At 46.1% G+C, this 18,192-nt stretch overlaps 1 protein-coding gene across 17 annotated transcripts in view; it reads right to left on the bottom strand.

Annotated features, from left to right (window-relative positions):
* Nucleotides 1-18,192, bottom strand: part of LARS2 (leucyl-tRNA synthetase 2, mitochondrial) — a 186,776-nt gene that overhangs the window by 153,592 nt on the left and 14,992 nt on the right. For 4 of the 17 annotated variants that reach the window (XR_013554259.2, XR_014136739.1, XR_014136740.1 and 1 more), the window contains exons 1-3: nt 12,719-12,885; nt 7,264-7,518; nt 686-814 (exon numbers count right to left, since the gene is read on the bottom strand). Coding sequence is in view for 13 of the 17 variants with exons in the window: in XM_078443163.2 (XP_078299289.2) it covers nt 686-814; nt 7,264-7,497 (363 nt within the window). In the remaining 4 variants the exon portion in view is untranslated. Of the gene's footprint in view, nt 1-685; nt 815-7,263; nt 7,519-12,718; nt 12,888-18,192 lie in introns of those variants that run through there. The other 13 variants (XR_013554258.2, XM_081792758.1, XM_081792791.1 and 10 more) reach the window with 8 other exon arrangements.

Raw genomic sequence — 18,192 nt, 5'->3', positions numbered from 1 at the left:
TGGGGTAAAAGGGACTGACTCGCAGCAGCCAAGGAAGGGCCTTTCTCTTCCTCTTCCGGTAAATTTAACCTTGTCCTTCAAAACCCATGCCAGACGTTTCCTCTTTAATGGAGCCTTTCCCAACTGTCCCAGAGGCACTACTCCCCAGATAGCTTTTCCTTGCAAAAATTTTAAGTTTTCCCTTGTAAGATAACCATGCTCATTAAAGAATATCAAAGGGAACAGCAAATACCAAATAGAAAGCGGAAAATCTCTTGTGGCCCCACTTCCTCCCCACAGCATTTGATCCATATTTGTTCTACGGGATTCAGCCCCCTACACAGTGACTATCTATTATGTGTTTCACTCTCACGGGACAGTGAACTTCTGAGAAGATGTCCCGTGTTACCAACATTTGCAGCTACATTTAGCCCCACCCCCACCCCCTCTCCATCCTCATCCCTGCACAACACCAGACACGTGGCTGCCCCCCCCCCCCCCCCCCGCCCCACCGGCCCCATTAACCCAGATGCTTCATCATGTCTTCTGACGCGGAAAAGGAAACGCTAAGCTTCTGTGGTTATCTTCGAAGCTGTCGTAATCTTAACCAAAATCGGTTTTCTTCGTTTGCCTTGAACACACTGACAACGTTCTTGCCGTCCTCGGTGGGGCGGGGGCCGGCCTTGCAGCAGGCATCTTTCCTTACCTGCATCCCTCTCATCTTCTGGAACCGTGCAATGGTGTCGCTGATGGTGTATACGCGCACGTGGCCCATGTGCAACTTTCCGGAAGGGTAAGGGAACATGGAAAGCACGTAAAACTTGGGCTTTGATTTCTGGGAAAAGAATGACAAAGAATGACAGTGAGTATATCTTAAGCATTTACGGAGACCCTGCGTGCACACAGTATTTTGGCACTGTACTCAAGGTAAATAATTTAACATTTTTTAAAGTTTCCTTAAAAAACAAAAACAAAAACAAAAACAAAAACTGGGGCGCCTGGGTGGCTCAGTCAGTTAAGTGTTCGACTTCGGCTCGGGACATGATCTGGCGGTTTGTGAGTTCCAGCCCCGCGTCGGGCTCTGTGCTGACGGCTCAGAGCCTGGAGCCTGCTTCGGGTTGTGTGTCTCCCTCTCTCTGTGTCCCTCCCCAGCTCGTGCACGTGCCCGCTCTCTCTCTCTCTCTCTCTCAGAAATAAACATTAAAAAAAATGTTTTTAATATTCCCATAAACTGACAAACATGTCAAAAAACAAAATCCAAAGCCCAAGTTTAAGCTAAACAATGTCCAAAATAATGCCAAACAACCCCAAAGTGCTAATTACCCATATACATTTTCAATCCTTTTTTCCCTCTCTTTTAAAAGCTTCTCTTTTAAGACAGTTTCTATCTAGGTCTTAAAGAACTTATGTTTTTCCAAATGAAGCTCTAAGACACATTTCCATGTAATTCAAGGACACGGGAGTTGAATCACACAGATGTGACATCTCAAAAAAAAAAAAAAAAAAATGGAGCCCTTCCTAAATTCCCTGTCGTTGCATTCAGATTCAGAGTTAGCAGTTAGAGCAGGACTCCTGAGGCACAAGTTTGGGTCCTGGGTTTCTCTGCTGTACTGCGAACTCATCTTTCAACAGACAAAGTTGAAGTGAGAAAGTGATGAGAAAAACATAGACAACAAGGCAAGGCAGTTTCTGTCTTCCCAGGGGCGAGCTACAGCCAGCCTCACGCCAGGGTGAGAGAACCTTCTAGCTGCTGAAGACACGGCTTCATCGCGAGAAACAGAAAGAGCCTACGTGCATCTGAACGGAGTGAACACCAGTCACTTAACCGGTTCCTAGTTAGGGGTCCGTGTTTCAAGGGCACGGGCTGGGTTTCAGTCATCTCCCTCTCCCTAAACCCCCCTCCCCTCATTCTATCCCCCCCCCCCATCCCCCGCCTCCAATCCCAGCAGGAGCTTAATATCTGGCCTCCACAGAATGCTTTAAAGGGCAATTTTTTCCCAGCTACACGAATCCTGTCCAGGCGACGGGCGCATTCCCCCTACCCAGCCTACATCCATCCCCTCCTGGCAGGGCTCTCAGAAGAAAGGCATAAAAGGTACCTGCTTCTGTTTGGTCTCTGAGGGCGGGGACCTTCTGATATTACCACTCTTTTATTTCTTTCTACCTTCTGTTTTTCTCTTTCTGTCCTTCCTCCCTTCCTCCAGCCCTGCTAGAGTTCTTCAAGGCTTTGCTTCTCCAAAAGTAATGAAAACAAACGCAAAACAGAATATTCGTGACCATTCCTTTGTGTACAGAGGTGGCCGTGGTATATTTGCTGCTACGTATTTGCATGGCTGATCATGGACACGGCCAGCTATAATCGGGGGAGCAGAGGAAACAAGAAATCAGGGGATTTCCAAATCTCACTTGACCCATTGCTTTTTTTTTTTTTTTTAATTTTTTTTTTTTTAACGTTTTATTTATTTTTGAGACAGCGAGAGACAGAGCATGAACGGGGGAGGGGCAGAGAGAGAGGGAGACACAGAATCGGAAGCAGGCTCCAGGCTCTGAGCCATCAGCCCAGAGCCCGACGCGGGGCTCGAACTCACGGACTGCAAGATCTTGACCTGAGCCGAAGTCGGACGTTTAACCGACTGAGCCACCCAGGCGCCCCTTGACCCATTGCTTTAAAGTTCCTTCAGCAAAGAAGCTCAACCAACCTTTGACAGGGCCTCTCACGTGTGGCAAAATAAACTAGAATTTTCTCTGTAAGGCCCATCCTCCAAAAACTACCAGTGAGTGGTAAGTCGAGCAGCCTGATGGAAGAAAAGGGGAAAGAGAATCCACAGGAGTCTGGATAACACCCAAACCAGAAAATCATGGAATGCTCAAGTGGCAACCACAATGGATTTCCATAAATGGACAGAAAGCTGCACACTGATCAGACTTGAACTGGAAACCGCAGATCCGTAACCCTCAGGAAAACCTCAGGAGACGGGCCCTGCGGTTTGGACCGTCTTTAAGAAGGAAAGTGACATGCGGTGCCTGGGTGGCTCAGGAGGTGAGGCGTCTGACTTCAGCTCAGATCATGATCTTGTAGTTCGTGAGTTCAAGCCCCACGTCAGGCTCTATGCTGGCAGCTCAGAGCCTGGAGCCTGCTTCGGATTCTGTGTCTCCCTCTCTCTCTCCTCCTCCCCTGCTTGCGCTCTGTCTCCCTCTCTCTCTCTCTCAAAAATAAATACATTAAAAAAAAAAAAAGAAGAAGAAGAAGAAGGAAAGCGACAGGTAATCCTCTCAGTGTAAACCAGTCCCTCAAAGGAGGTGCAAGGCCTTACTCCGTCACTGGGTGCAGAAACAGAATTAAGCAAAATTGTCCACTCCATTCAAATCACACTGCTTCTCACAATGGATTAGGTTTATTGCCTTTTCTTTGGGAATATTTAGGGACGTGGGAAAACAGCTATTACAGAGTTCTTGGGGATCTGAAAAATCAATAAAATCCTTGATATAAACCATTTCTCATTTTTCCTTTTAAGTTTTTACATTAAGTCTATTTTTCTTTTATTATAACCACCTTGTTTTCATTTTAGTGATATTTATTGATTTTTATATTATGTTTATTTAACCCTCGATCTTGCCCCAAACATTTTCCACATACGGCTTCTTCATGAGTGTCTCCTTTCTGTAGGTCTGTCCCACAAAGACGTAATTTATAGCAGAATTGAGTGATTCATTACATACCAACGAAGCCAAACCCCGAAACTGAGCTTACGGAAGGTATATAGAAAAGCAGTGCTAGCAAAAGTCTTTGATATTTATGACTATTTTTGTTTATTGCAGAAAAGGTATCCAGCTTATGTAGTGACCCTGCCTTTCGCTGTTCTGTGTGAATTAAGTCATTTTCCTCCATGATAATGAAACGAGCTCTCTATCCTCTGGGGATGGCAAGAAGGAATTATGGGAGCGTATGGTATAACTAAGCAGGAATATGATTGAAAGGGAAATTTTCGTAATTATATAAAAGTGTAAGAATGTAAGCCTTTAAAAGAAATTAAGATCGCAAGCAACGGGAACAGAATGGTTTTTATAAGTGGGACCTATTATTTTTGTCAGCTTCTGACGTCAGGAGAAAGAGAACTTCTGCCTCTTTATAGATTAAGTTCCAGAGCTGTTGCTGAGCCCAGAGGGGGCGGACAGAAGGACCCGGGAGCCCTCGTTCTGGCCCTGGCCTCTCTACTAGCTGTGAGACTTTGGGCACATTCCTCTGCCTTTCTGGGCTCAGTTCGCACTCTGTGCATCAAAGGTGAGGCAACAGAAGGTCCCAGGCATGTATCTCAATAAATTACCAAACCTCCCTCTGAGCCTGTTTTCTTACCCTCCAAAAAATCCCCAGGGTTGTTTCAGGATTAAATGAGGTAATGAATGGAAAGATAGTGCCTGACATGGAGTAAAATCCTTATTAAGTGGAACTTCCTTTAATACTGAAGATCCCGACGATAATGGCAAGACATTCGTCTCCTAGACCCTCACCTGGGGGTATTTCAAACATATCTTTTTTGATCTTTTTTTAAAAGTTTATTTATTTTTGAGAGATACAGAGAGAGAGAGAGAGAGAGAGAGTGCGCGCATGCTCACGTGTGCAGGGGAGGGGCAGAGAGAGAGAGAGAGGGAGAGAGAGAATCTCAAGCAAGCCCCAAGTTGTCAGCACCCGGGCCTGACACGGGGCTCAAACCCACAAACTGTGAGATCATGACCTGAACCGAAACCAAGAGTCGGGCGTTTAACCGACTGAGCCACCCAGGTGTCCCTCAAATATATCTAAGACCAGAGTGAGGACAATTAAGCTTCAAAGTCCACTGACATCCAGGGGCGCCTAGTGGCTCAGTCGGTCAGGTGCCTGACTCTTGCTTTCAGCTCAGGTCACGATCTCACAGTTTCGTGAATTCGAGCCCCACATCGGGCTCTGCACTGGCCGTGCAGAGCCTGCTTGAGAGTCTCTCTCTCTCCCCCTCACTCTCTGCCCCTCCCTCCCTTGCTCTGTCTCTGTCTCTCTCAAAATAAATAAATAAACTTAAATCCACCAACAGCCGGTTGTATTCTTTGTTCCCGACAAAGACACCACACATTTTTATCTTCTTGTACCTTTTATTTAGGTGACATTTCCGCTTGTAAAATGTGTTCGGCCACATCTGCTCATCTGATTTTCAAAACAATTCCGTGAGATAAACAATGCGAAGAATCTGAGGATCAAAGAGGTTACGTGACAAGGCCGCGAGCACGCTGAGGTCTCGAGGCCGAGCCAGCAACACTGCCCAGGTTCCAGAGCCCGGGTCCCAGATCCATCATATAGCACCTTCTCCACCTGCCCACTCCCCATCCAAACCCTGAAAGGGTGCCACCAGGGGATCACCCACGATATCCCTTCAGCTACTTCTGCAATTACGGATACACAGTGTCTTGTGATCCATCTAATTTTTTTTTTTTTTTAACCACACAGTACTTAAGAAGAAGGAGGCGCCACAACATCAGTAAGCTCCAACTTTAAAATGTCTGGAAGCCACTAAAGGATAATCTAAACCAAAAAGAAAAGCAAATTTTACTCTCCTCGTTCAGAAGCGAACTGCTCCCTAGTTCGCTTCCAAAATACATTTAGGCACATGAGTCTGGTCGTGTTGACGTGAAGGTTCTTCGCGTCCTGACGAGGCGGAAGTCGGGCTTTCACGGTACAATCACGCGTTATACTCAAACCTTCTTTTTTATCGTTCCACTTGTTACCCACCGCACCTCTCTCTAACCAATGCCCGAAACCATCCTTCGCTTTAACACAAATAACTACCCCCAGCATGTTTCATAGTGATCACGCTCACGGAAGGAATGAGTCTAAAAAGAGTGAGGATCAGGAGATGGGAAACAGCCAAGTCTAGCCAAGAGCACTTTGGCACAGTTGTATTTACTCACCTGCCTGCCTTTGGCCCCATCTCTTTAACTACATGTAGAAGGTTTGTATTATTCGGTAACTATTACAAAGGGATGGTCGGGGCGCCTGGGTGGCGCAGTCGGTTAAGCGTCCGACTTCAGCCAGGTCACGATCTCGCGGTCGTGAGTTCGAGCCCCGCGTCAGGCTCTGGGCTGATGGCTCGGAGCCTGGAGCCTGTTTCCGATTCTGTGTCTCCCTCTCTCTCTGCCCCTCCCCAGTTCATGCTCTGTCTCTCTCTGTCCCAAAAATAAAATAAAAAACGTTGAAAAAAAAAAATTAAAAAAAAAAAAAACAAAAACAAAGGGATGGTCACAATTTAAGAGTAAACGACCTTACGGCACTTGGCTCTGATCAGATTCACCATTTCATGTAACAAATGACATCTCCCATTTGTTACTTTGACCAGCAGCAAGAGGTGAGGGTTACCACGTCCAAGAGGAATCCCCAAGAGGCTGGACTCCTAGACAAGGAGCCAGCCTCCAACACGGCGCCCCCTGGAAACTGGCTACAACCAAACACTAGACACAATTAATTACTCAAGTACGGTGCTGAGCTGATACATCCTGGGCGGAAGCCAAGGATTCACTACCTCACACATCTGTCACTGCAAGCCTGGGTCCCAGCCCCCCAGATCACACCAGGGAAGGGCTGGTACCTCCCAACCCATGATGGCTGGAGGCCAACATCATGCCAGGGGAGAGGAAGGTACTTCCCAGAATATGCAGATTAAACTTCCACAGGTGAGGGGCGCCCGGGGGGCTCAGTCGGTTAAGCATCCAACTTGGGCTCAGGTCACGATTGCACGGTCGGTGAGTTCGAGCCCCACGTCAGGCTCAGTGCCGACAGCTCGGAGCCTGGAGCCTGCTTCGGATTCTGTGTCCCCCTCTCTCTCTGCCCCTCCACTGCTTGTGTTCTGTCTCTCTGTGTCTCTCTCTCTCCCTCTCTCTCTCAAAACACATAAACATTAAAAGAAAATTTTTTTTAAAGAATGCTTCCCATATTTAAAAAAATAACAATAATAATAAATGTTTTAAATAAGTTCTACAGGCGAGGGGTCCAGGGGTACTCCTGGAACCTCACATCTGACCCTGCTGGATCACCAGGTGCGCTGGCCCGCAACGGACCATGAAGAACCTAACACCTGCTAGGGCCTCACTCTCGCTCACTGCTATTCGCACCGTCCCTGGTTGAGAAGAAACCTGAAGCACAGATTCAGTTGGTTCAAGGTCACACACTTAATACCTTATTTGAACTCGGGCGATCTGACTTCAGAATCCAAGTTCTTGGCTCCTCTTCTCTACCCCCTCAAAATCCCTCAGAATACTCACATCAGCTTCTGATATCTTGGAGGTTTCTTCTTTTATTCGTTTATGCCACCAATTCTCGACATCCTTCCTCGTCTGCAACGTGTACTCTTTCGTCCACGTCCCCGTGGCACTGTAAATACCTCTGGCACATCCCGGGATTACTCTCCTTCCTCTGCTGATGATATCTGGCCCACCATTTAGCTTGCTTTTCAGGAAACAGACATAGAAACCCAGTCTCCGCCAAGCAGAAGCCATTCTCCAGAAGGTGGGAAGGCCCTGAGAAAGAGGGCAGAAAGCTCTTTTAGGAACTGCCCAGAACTCTCTCCCGTTCAGCACAGCCCAGCATTCCCTGCGCATTCACATGCTTTCATCTTAGGCTCTTGACGGTTTCCTTCCCTGAAAATGTCACATTAGAACTGCAACTGAGTTGGGCTGCCTGGGTGGCTCAGTCAGTTGAGCGTCTGACTTTGGCTTAGGTCATGATCTCACGGTTCGTGGGTTCGAGCCCCACACTGGGCTCGCTGCTACCAGCACAGAGCCCGCTTCGGATCCTCTGTCCCTCTTTCTCTCTGTCCCTCTCACGCTGTCTCCCTCAAAAAAAATTAAATATTAAAAAAAGAAAGAAAAGAACGTCGACTGAGCTAAACACAAACTTTTAAATGGAAAATATAACATGGTCAAGGTTCCCAAACACCAAACATACAAAACTCCCACAGGAACGAATGGAGACTACCTCCTGGGCCAGCTCCTGCCACAGCCTCACAGGGTGCATGGGAGTCCGAGGAGCCCCCGCCCTCCCTTCCTTTAGGCCCAGCCCAGGGTCTGTCCAGCAGGCTTCCCGTCCCATCACCCAGGCTTCAGAAGAGCTCCGAGCACATCTTGGCTTGGGCTTAGGCTCAAATGGCAGAAGGGATCTGAACACCCACCTTCTAGCTCCAGAGTCCAGAGACTTGCAGCTATTATTAACATTTTTCGTATGTATTGTAAGTTATATACACCCGTAAGCTGAGCCAAGAAATAACTATCATTTGTAAGAGTGCTTATTCAGTTAGTTCTTCATTCATTTACTAAATATTTATCGACTGCCACTAGGTCCACACACCGTTCTAGGCACGGGGGATACAACAGTGAACAAAACCCAACTCTCTTCTTCCATGGCACTTACATACTAGTAAAGAACAGCAGATAAGAGAAAAACAAGTAAACATAATGGATAATAGCGGTGAGTGCTATGGTGTTTCTGGAATACAACCCACAGGCTGGGGCCCACCAGGACATCTGGCTGCAATTCAAAATTCAGCCGGAATGCTTCATCGGCCTCCTCCAAGGAGGTGAATTCCAAAAATGACTTCATGGAAGCATTTTCACGTTTTATCCCTGTCTAAGAGGTTGAGGTGACAGTCCATCAAATATTTAAGATTTATGACTCAACAGCCTCACCTGCCTGCCTTCTTACATAACCATGCAAAAAAAGCGCCAGAGTGAAGACACAAATGTAAAACCAAGAGAGAAATAAAGGAAGAACCTGACACTTGAAGCTGGTGTTAATTCTTTGATTCTCTCAACATTTTTTCCACACTCACGAGCGTCTGGCCTGTTTTCACACAGGTACCGGGTCACGAACGTTGCCAAGAGAGTCTATCACAGGCTTATTATACAAGTGGGTTTCACGTTCCCGTAAAATGGCATCCCAGTGTTGGCATTTTACAAGATGGTCTGCCAAAGTTCTTGATAGACCGAGTCTCACTGTACTTAATACCTCTTGCTTCCTTGGGGGTCGAAGCAGAAAGACAAGAACAAAACCAAACCTATCCACTGGGCTTGGCTATTCTAAAATATGCAGATGGGACTAAAGATATTAGGGTGAACTGTATGAACGTGGTTGAGTATCAGGAACTCCATATGACCAACCTAATATAGAGACGCTTTGTACAGTTAGGGTAACTGCATTTATTTTTAGGGGTTGGGTTTCTACATAATTAGAAGTGTCCACAGGAGTCATGGATTTTACGGCTCCCTTGCTAAGGTATCATCTCCATATCTTTAACAAGCCAAAGACTTCCCAATCAGCAGAAGGCATAGATAGACGCCTGCCACCTCTCTCCTGGACTGCATTCCCTAACAACTCATAACGAAAGGGTTCCGGGCTATTCTCCCCAACAGAAACAAGGGGAAACAACAAAACTATAGAAATACAAATGAATCTGGAGCGGCTGGGTGGCTCAGTCGGTTAAGGGTCTGACTCTTGATTTTTGACTCAGGTCATGATCTCACGGTTTTCATCGGATCGAGCCCCGTGTCCAGCTCCATGATCACAGCACAGAGCCTGCTCAGGATTCTCTCTCTCCCTCTCCCTGCCCCTCCCACTCCCAAAATAAATAAACAAACATTACAAAAATACAAAATTAACCGGAACCGCAGTCTCACAAGTTTTTGGTTTCAATGCTTGTTAGCCATCGTGAGAAATGAAATCCCAAAGAGAGAAGACAGATCACCCATATGAGCCATACGAAGGGAGGTCATTCTTTCACCGAAAATTCTAATCCTGTCTCTGTAACTTACTCATCATACACCAATCATAAACAACACATACAACACTCCCTGTCTACTCAATGAGAATAAGCTTTCTAAATATGTTTACAGGGGCGCCTGGGTGGCTCAGTCAGTTAAGCGTTCGACTTCAGCTCAGGTCATGATCTCATGGTTCGTGAGTTCGAGCCCCACGTCAGGCTCTGTGCTGACACCTCAGAGCCTGGAGCCTGCTTCAGATTCTGTGTCTCCCTCGCTCTCTGCCCCTTCACACTCTCTTCCTCTCTCTCAAGAATAAATAAACATAAAAAAATGTAAATATGTTTACATAACACATGGCTCACTGACAACCTCTTCTATACATAAATCAACGGTATAGACTAGAGAATCCTGAAACTGATCTGGGCATTTAAAGAACTTAAAGTTCTTGGGGCGCCTGGGTGGCTCAATCGTTAAGCGTCCGACTTCAGCCCAGGTCATGATCTCGCGGTCTGTGGGTTCAAGCCCCACATCGGGCTCTGTGCTGACAGCCCGGAGCCTGTTTCAGATTCTGTGTCTCCCTCTCTCTCTGCCCCTCCCCCGTTCATGCTCTGTCTCTCTCTGTCTCAAAAATAAATAAACGTTAAAAAAAAATTTTAAAAAAAGTTCATAAGGAAAAAAGCACAAGTAGATTAGAAATTGGAGCCCCATCTCAAAACCACAAACCAGTGTAAATCCCATAAAGATTAAAGAACTTTTTTAAGTATCATAAAACAAGACAAAAATATAGATGAGTATTTAACACATCTTTACAAGGTGCAGGATGTTCTGTCCTGAGGACAAAAGCAACGGAAGAATTCACAAAAACGTTAATAAATCTGACTCTAAAAATGTGCAATGTCAGTATATCAAAACCACTGTGAACAAAAGTAGAAATCAAGCAACGAGCTGACGCAAAATCTTTGCCAAAACGGCAGTAACAAATGGTTATTCTACTCTATGAAGAGTTTACGTATGAAAAGAGAAACATTCAAAACCTAATTTAAAATAATGGGCAAAGGAAAAACAAAGAGATGTAAATGTCTAATAAACATATGAGAAAGTTCAACTTTAGAACTAATCATAAAATGCAAATGAAAACAGCAAGAAAATATTTTTGCTTAACAGCCTGGCAAAAACCTGCTAAATGAAAAATGGGCATTTCTATACACTGCTGCTGAAAATGTAAATGGATTCCACCTCTCTGGGGAGCACGCGCGGTAGTAACGCACTAAGACTCTTTAAGAAATGTTCGCGCCCCAAGTTAGGGGAATCCCCTAGACTCAGGGGGACATAGCATACAGTATACTCAGGGCTATCATATGGATAAAATAAAGGAAATTTTCTACTTTTAATGTTTGTGGGCCCTGCTCCTGGGCTCCCGGGGAAAGCTATACTCTAACATATACCAAGGTCAAAGTGATTCCGCAAAACCTCAAAGTATGGGCTCTATTTCTGCCTGAGCACACATCGCACATCTGCCTTATTTAAGAAATAACCAAAAAGGAGCATTCCAAACATAAGGAGAACTTCCCTGGTTCCCATAAGATTAAAGTTATACAGCCCTGCATTTACTAGAGGCATAAGATAAGTTCTACAACTTTCTAACATGTTCTTTGTCTAAGGATTTGTAACTTTTTATGTAAAAAAAAAAAGAAAAAAGTATATAACCCAAACCAAATGTTCCTTGCTAGAGCTTATATAACCCTACACCAAATGTTCCTTCACAGGAGCACTCTCTCGGTGAAGATTGTGTGTGCCAGCAGCTGTCCTAACTTGGCCTTGAAAAAAACTCGCTTCCTTTATTTTAGAAATTCTAAAACGTTGGTTCAATTTGCCTTGACAATATACTACAGAACTTCCTGGAGCTCAGCAGGCCCTGCTCTTGGCCGCTCCACCACCAAAGTCCTAAAAAGGGCACTGCCTCTCCTGACAAGGTGCGGCCATTTCATTAGAGGACTATGCTCATTCCATCAATGTGAAAGGCGTGGCTCACGCCTTGTATTTTCAATCAACTTGGCCTTTTCTTCCTTAGCTCTGTTTCATCCAGTTCCTTGCCTCGATGCTTGGAATCCTGTCTTTTCTTCCACACCCTTCCAAAATAACAATCCCCACTCCTCTGCTCCTCTTTAGAGTCGGTCCTGACCTCATCCTCACTTGGGGCATTTACGGTTGTTTTCTGAGAATGATGGAGGCACCGACAGGTGGTCAGAGAAAAAGCCTAACAACTGGACCCAAAACGACAATCACATATGGACAGAGAAACCTAAGGGAAGAGCAGTACAAGCAAAGAACAGCAGAATACATGGAAGAAGGGCAGGAGGGCATTTGTGTGCACCCCCCCACCCCAAAATGTGCAAGAATAGACCAGGGCAAGTGCATCTTAAAGAAAACAAATTTTGTGACCAAAAATACCGATTGTGGCTTCTGCAAGCACCCATTCCCTGTGGGGCCTCGGGCAAATTATCTCCTGTCGGGAATCTCATCTTCTAAGATAAGGAGGTAGACCCACAAGATCTCTGAGAACCTCCGAGCCTCAACATGCAGGGACAATAACCTCTGGGCCACGGAGATGTACCGGATGGCTTTTAGCTGAGTCCAAATCCCCAGGCCAGGAAGCAAAGATCCAGAGATGAATCGGGGCAGGGGAGCAATAGCAAGGGAACTTGAGTACAAATCTACGTGTACGTGTGTATTCATCTGGGAATGGGATAGGGTCCAGAGCTATCATCAGGGTCCATGGCTCAAAGAGTCTGAAGGCCGGGATCTCGGAGACTTACCCAGATCAGAAATTGCACGGCTCCAGAGCCACCTAACCCAGCCCGCACCTTCCCTTCCTGCCCCTAGCAAGTCGGAACCTCCAGATCCGAGGGCAGAGACCTCCTCGCCCGAGGTGTCTCGTCCCGCTGAGCCCGGGTCTGGACTTTACCTGCTCACAGGCTCTGGCCTGCGGCTCCTCACGCCTCAATTCCCACCTTTAAGCGAACACGGGCCGGCCAGTCACCATGGGCGCCGCCATGTTGGCAGAACAACAACTTTATCGGCAGCGGCCGGCGCAGACACAGACAGGCGGGGGCGGAGCCGGGAGAAGCGGAGCAGGGCCGGGGCCGAACTCCCGGCAGCCCGTGGGGCGGAGGCGTCGGCGCCGGCGGCCTCGGGCTCCGCCCCCCCCGTTCCCGGGCACCGCCTCCTGACTCCAAGCCCCGCCCTCCGGCTCAGCAGTGCACCCCGTCTCTGGCGTCACCAAAACCAGATACCGGGGCTCAGATTACTCCAGTTGCTGCAGAGGAGTGAGGGACATCAGCTTAGTGGCCCCCAGAATAAACTGGATGGCAGGTGGTGTAAAGAGCACTGGGAGAGTTCTGATGCCAGGGTTTGAATCCCAGCTTAGCTAAAATTGCCCGCTGGGCTTGGGTAGGTCGTTTGACCTCTTGATCCTTAAATGGTGGTTAAAGAGCTTTCCCCACCATATTCCGTGACTTTATAGCCCTGGGAAGGGAATTATCTGACCGTGATTAGGGGATAGGTGAGCTGGGAGTCAGGAAGGCAGGATTCCTGACCAACCACTTTCCTTGAAGAGTTTTCTGTACCCCCAACCCAACCTCTCCCCCACCCCACCCCCCACCCGCAAGTGTTTCTCGCTACAAAGATGAATCCATGAATGAATTGTAAAGGACCAGTGGTGTTAAAATATGATTTTTAAAAGGGTAAAACCCACATAAAGGAGATTTTTGAAAACCGTATAGATGTGGGCAATCAGGAATACTGAAATGAGTGGTAATCACGCAAAACTGGTGGTTATCCCACAGGACAAAAAAAAAAAAAAGTAATGTTTTGAGAACCATCTTTTTCTACAGGGCTGAAATCAAGTGCACCTCTTTCAAACAAGATTCAGCCCATTACTATCCATAATGGATAGTAATTCTACATTTTAACTTCTACTCTTACAGAGCTGAGCAACAGAGGACCAGCAAAGTTACATACTCCTATATATACCCCCCAGACCAGCACTCCAGCCAAGGGATTCACAGGAATCTCTTCTGCCCATTTCCAAGTCTTTAACAACGTTTCCTGACAGTTCAAAATCCAAATGCTTTGCTATTCAAAGTGTGGTCTCCAGACTAGCATCAGCCTCGCCTTAGAACTTGCCAGAAATGTCAAATCTCAGGTTGCACCCAAATCTGTGGCATCAAAATCTGCATTTTAACAAGATCCCCCAGGGGATTTTTAGGCACATTGAAGTTTGAGACTCACTGCCTTAGAATGTGAGAGTTAGAAAGGATCTGGAGAACTCTCTAGACCAGCCTGCTCATTTTACAGATGAATCCACTGAGACCCTGCAGAGCTGACAGTCTAGCTCAAGGTCATAAGCAAGTTAATAGAAGGTTTGCTATTCACCCCTGGATCTCTAGCCTGCCAGAATAGTGCCCTTCCCACGTTGCAGAATGGAAGGTCATTAGGACTTTGGACAGCTTCCAGTCCAAAGATTAGGACACTGAGGCCCAGGGATTGGATACAGCTTGCCTGTCTAAAGCCACACAGCCAGTTGACGACAGAGCCAGGATTCCAATCCAAATCTCCTGATCTCTCTACTCCTGATACTAGATGCTTAATTTAAACTGATACCATGGAAGCATTGACTCTCACATTAACAGGCCACACTTAAAGCAATTTAGCCTTCGGGTATGTCATGTTGTATCCATATATAACCAGAGTGTCCTTTCTCTAATTTACCCAAAATGCTAAATTCTAAGTTGCCTCCACCCTTATGTTGGTTCAAAATCTCTCTTTCCTCTTATGAATTAAAGTTAACATTGACATTTCTAGGAGATTATTTCAAATAGAATTTTTCTAAAAATCATTTGCTTTACTGGAAAGTTGCTATTTTTACATCAAAGAAGACAGTAGCATGAAAGTAAATCCCTTTTGCTCTTAAAGAGCTTGCTGCAACGATACATTATTAAATGAAAGACACAACTTGCTGGGCTGTGTAGAAAGTTACCCCACTTTGTATTTTTTAAAGAGGCAAGGAAATAAAAGAAATACATTTGTTAGTATACGCATGGAAAGAAGTCTAGAAAAATATGTCGTAAACTATTTCCTGTGATGATCTGTAGGGACAGGGCGGTTCTATGGGCCTTCCTTCTTATGATAGATTTCTGTGTTCCTTTTGCATTTTCTATTTGCTTGTGTGGGAGGCTGAATAATGACTCCCAAAGATATCTAGGTCCTAATCCCCGGAACCTAGGAATGTCACCTTATATGGCAAAAGAGACTTTGCAGATGTGATTAAATTAAGAGTCTTGAGATGAAAAGATTATCGTGGATTATCCTGGGGAGCCCTAAATGCCATCACAGGTGTGCTTATAAGAGAGAGGCAGAGAGAAGTTTGTGACAGAAGAGGAGATGTGAGCACTGAAACACAGAATATAGATTCTCCCATAGGATTCAGCAACTGTGTTTCTGGGCAGATACCCCCAAAGAATTGAAAGCAGGGTCTTAAAGAGCTCATTGTACATCCGTGGTCATAGAGGCATTAGTCACAGCAGCCGAAAGGTGGAAGCAACCCAAGTGTTTTTGAGTGACGAACGGACGAAATAAAATATGATATATACATACAGTGGAATAGTATTCAGCCTGGAAAAGGAAGCAGATTCTGACACCTACTACAATATGTTTGAACTTTGAAGACATTACGCTAAATGAAACAAGCCACTTAAGGACACATAAGAAATAAATCACAGAACGACAAGTGTTACATGATTCCATATATGATATGATACCGTATGAACATGAATTAACTGAATGCCACTGATCCGGACACTTAAAAATGCTTCCAATGGTACGTTTTATGAATATTTTACCAGAACGAAAAAGAAAAAGAAAACAGATCCTCTCCCAGAACCTCCAGAGGGAGTGCTTCCCTGCTGACAACTTGACTTTGACCCAGTGAAACTGATGTTCAAGCCACCAAGTTTGTGGTGATCAGTTACAGCAGCCAGAGGGAGCTTCGTAGTTCAGCTTCTATGACTTCGTACGCAGAAAAAAATCAAGATGATCTTTTGTTAAATAAAGAGATTTGATTTGCATCAGCGCAGCCTCCCTTCTGTACCCTCTGTTCATTTCCTTGCCCCTCCCCCCCCCCCACCTTGTTCTCCCTTCTCTTTGTCTAATACAAAAGCTTGCATGTCAGGAATTTCCAGGAAGGGGAGTCTCCATTTCTTTGACCATTTCTTCCCCTTGGTGTAAAAACAAGACTATTCCTCTATCTTACCTCACGAGGTAAGGCAAATTTACTAGAAATGACCTAGAAGTGCAGGAGTCATAAATAATTCCGGCTTGACATTTATTTCCACGCTTTTGTGACCTTTCCAAAAATAAATCGCTGGGACAGCCGTGTAAATTCTTCCCTGGGCTGTCACGTGGCAGACATTGATTCAGGTCTTCTGGGAATGGCTTTCAGTCATCCATTATGGAGATGAAAGCAAACCCCAAGATCCTTGCTACTATAGGGATTGTTCTTTGGTAAAGAAAAAAAAAAAAAAATGCTCCAGCCCTGATAATTAAATCACTTACGGTGTAGATAGATAGGCTTCTCACCTACACTTCCCCGCGGCATCTGTTCCTCCCTCTTTGCTGATCGTGGCTCCTGGACGTCCCTCAAGAAAACCATCCCTTGCCCCAGTTCTGAGCCATTTAGTCTTGTGGGCGTGACCTCTCATCCCTCAGGTCTGAGGTCTGGCTTAATCCAATCTGTTCATTCCGTCCCCTGACCACGGAGACAGTTCAGGCACGCACTTGACCTAAGCCAGAGTTCTCAGAGGGCAGCACAGAAGCCTTCTGCTGGGAACACTAGAACCTGGATTCTCTTTCTTGCTGTGTGGGAATAAAAACCTTAGGAGCTGCCTCAACCGTTCCGGAAGCACACAAGGAGAGCCTGCTAAGACTGGAGGCAGGAGAGGTAACGGTCCTGTTGCCACAGAAGGATCTGCCGGATCCAGCCCTGCCCGAGGCTCGCTCACCTTTCAACTTCCCACGCACAGGAGCCTGGGAGGCCCTTCGTTGTTCATGCCGATTCAACTGGGGTTTTCTATTTATCGTAACAGAAAGTATCCTGCTAATACCCACCTACCCAACTGACAAGGACATGGCCCATTCTCCTTCCCTCCACATGGATTCGGTCTCCAGGTTTTGTTACCTTTGCCCTCAGGTAGATTTCCCTAGCCCTCCGCTTTTGCCCGGCACAACCCCCCAGCGGAGGCTCCCCTCCCCTTTCACCTGGACCGTTGCAATAGTCTCTTTACCATGTCCTATTTATCTATCTGCCACTGTGGACAGCACACAGTGGGTATTCAGTACATGTCTTTTCAATGCAATCTTTTAATTTTTTTTTAAAAATATTTACTTACTTTGAAAGAGAGAAAGAGAGAGGGTGAGCATGCAAACATAGGAGGGGCAGAGAGAGAGGGAGAGAGAGAATCCCAAGGAGGCTCCACACCATCAGTGCAGAGCCTGACATGGGGCTCAATCACACAAATCATGAGATCATGACCTGAGCCCAAATCAAGAGTGAGACACTCAACTGACTGAGCCACTCAGGCACTCCTTAAATGCAATCTCTTAAAATTGGCAAGTACATGGGGTGCCTGGGTGGCTCATTCGGTTGAGCATCCGACTTCAGCTCAGGTCATGATCTCACACTCCCATGAGTTCCAGCCCCACGTCGGGTTCTGTGCTGGCAGCTCAGAGCCTGGATCCCGCTTCAGATTCTGTGTCTCCTTCTCTCTGCCCCTCCCCTGCTCATGCTCCGTCTCTCTCTGTCTCGAAAATAAATAAAAACATTAAGAATTTTTTTTTTTTAATTGGCAAGTACAGGGGCGCCTGGGTGGCTCAGTCGGTTGAACGTCCAACTTCAGCTCAGGTCATTATCTCATGGTTCGTGAGTTCGAGCCCCACATGGGGCTCTGTGCTGACAGTGTGGAGCCTGCTTGGGATTCTCTCTCTCTCTCTCTCTGCCCTTCCCTGCTCTAGCTCTCTCTCTCTCTCAAAAATAAATAAACTTGAAAAAAATAACAAAATCGGCAAGTATAGTCAATCCTCATTATTCACAGATTCCATATTTGTGAATCTATCTCCTCCCTAAAATCTGTGTGTAACCCCCAAAATCAGTACTCACGGTGCTTTTGTGTTATTCACAGACATACTCAGAGGGGTGAAAAATGTGAGTGCCCCCTCCCAGTCCCACGCACGTTCCCAGCTGAGGCGGAACAAGGTGACAATCTACCTCCCTGCTTCAGCTCTTGTCCTATAAACAGGGCCCTTTTCCCAGGATGTTACGTGCCATGATTTTTGCATTTCTGTGCTCTTCGCTGGTGAATTCACTGTCTCAAATGGCTCTGGACA

This window comes from Panthera onca, chromosome A2 (assembly GCF_046562875.1).
Source record: "Panthera onca isolate mPanOnc1 chromosome A2, mPanOnc1 haplotype 2, whole genome shotgun sequence".
NCBI classification, from domain to species: Eukaryota; Metazoa; Chordata; class Mammalia; order Carnivora; family Felidae; genus Panthera; species Panthera onca.
The sequence above is the reverse complement of the archived record's forward strand: the minus strand, read 5'-3'. Positions and strand labels throughout refer to the sequence as shown.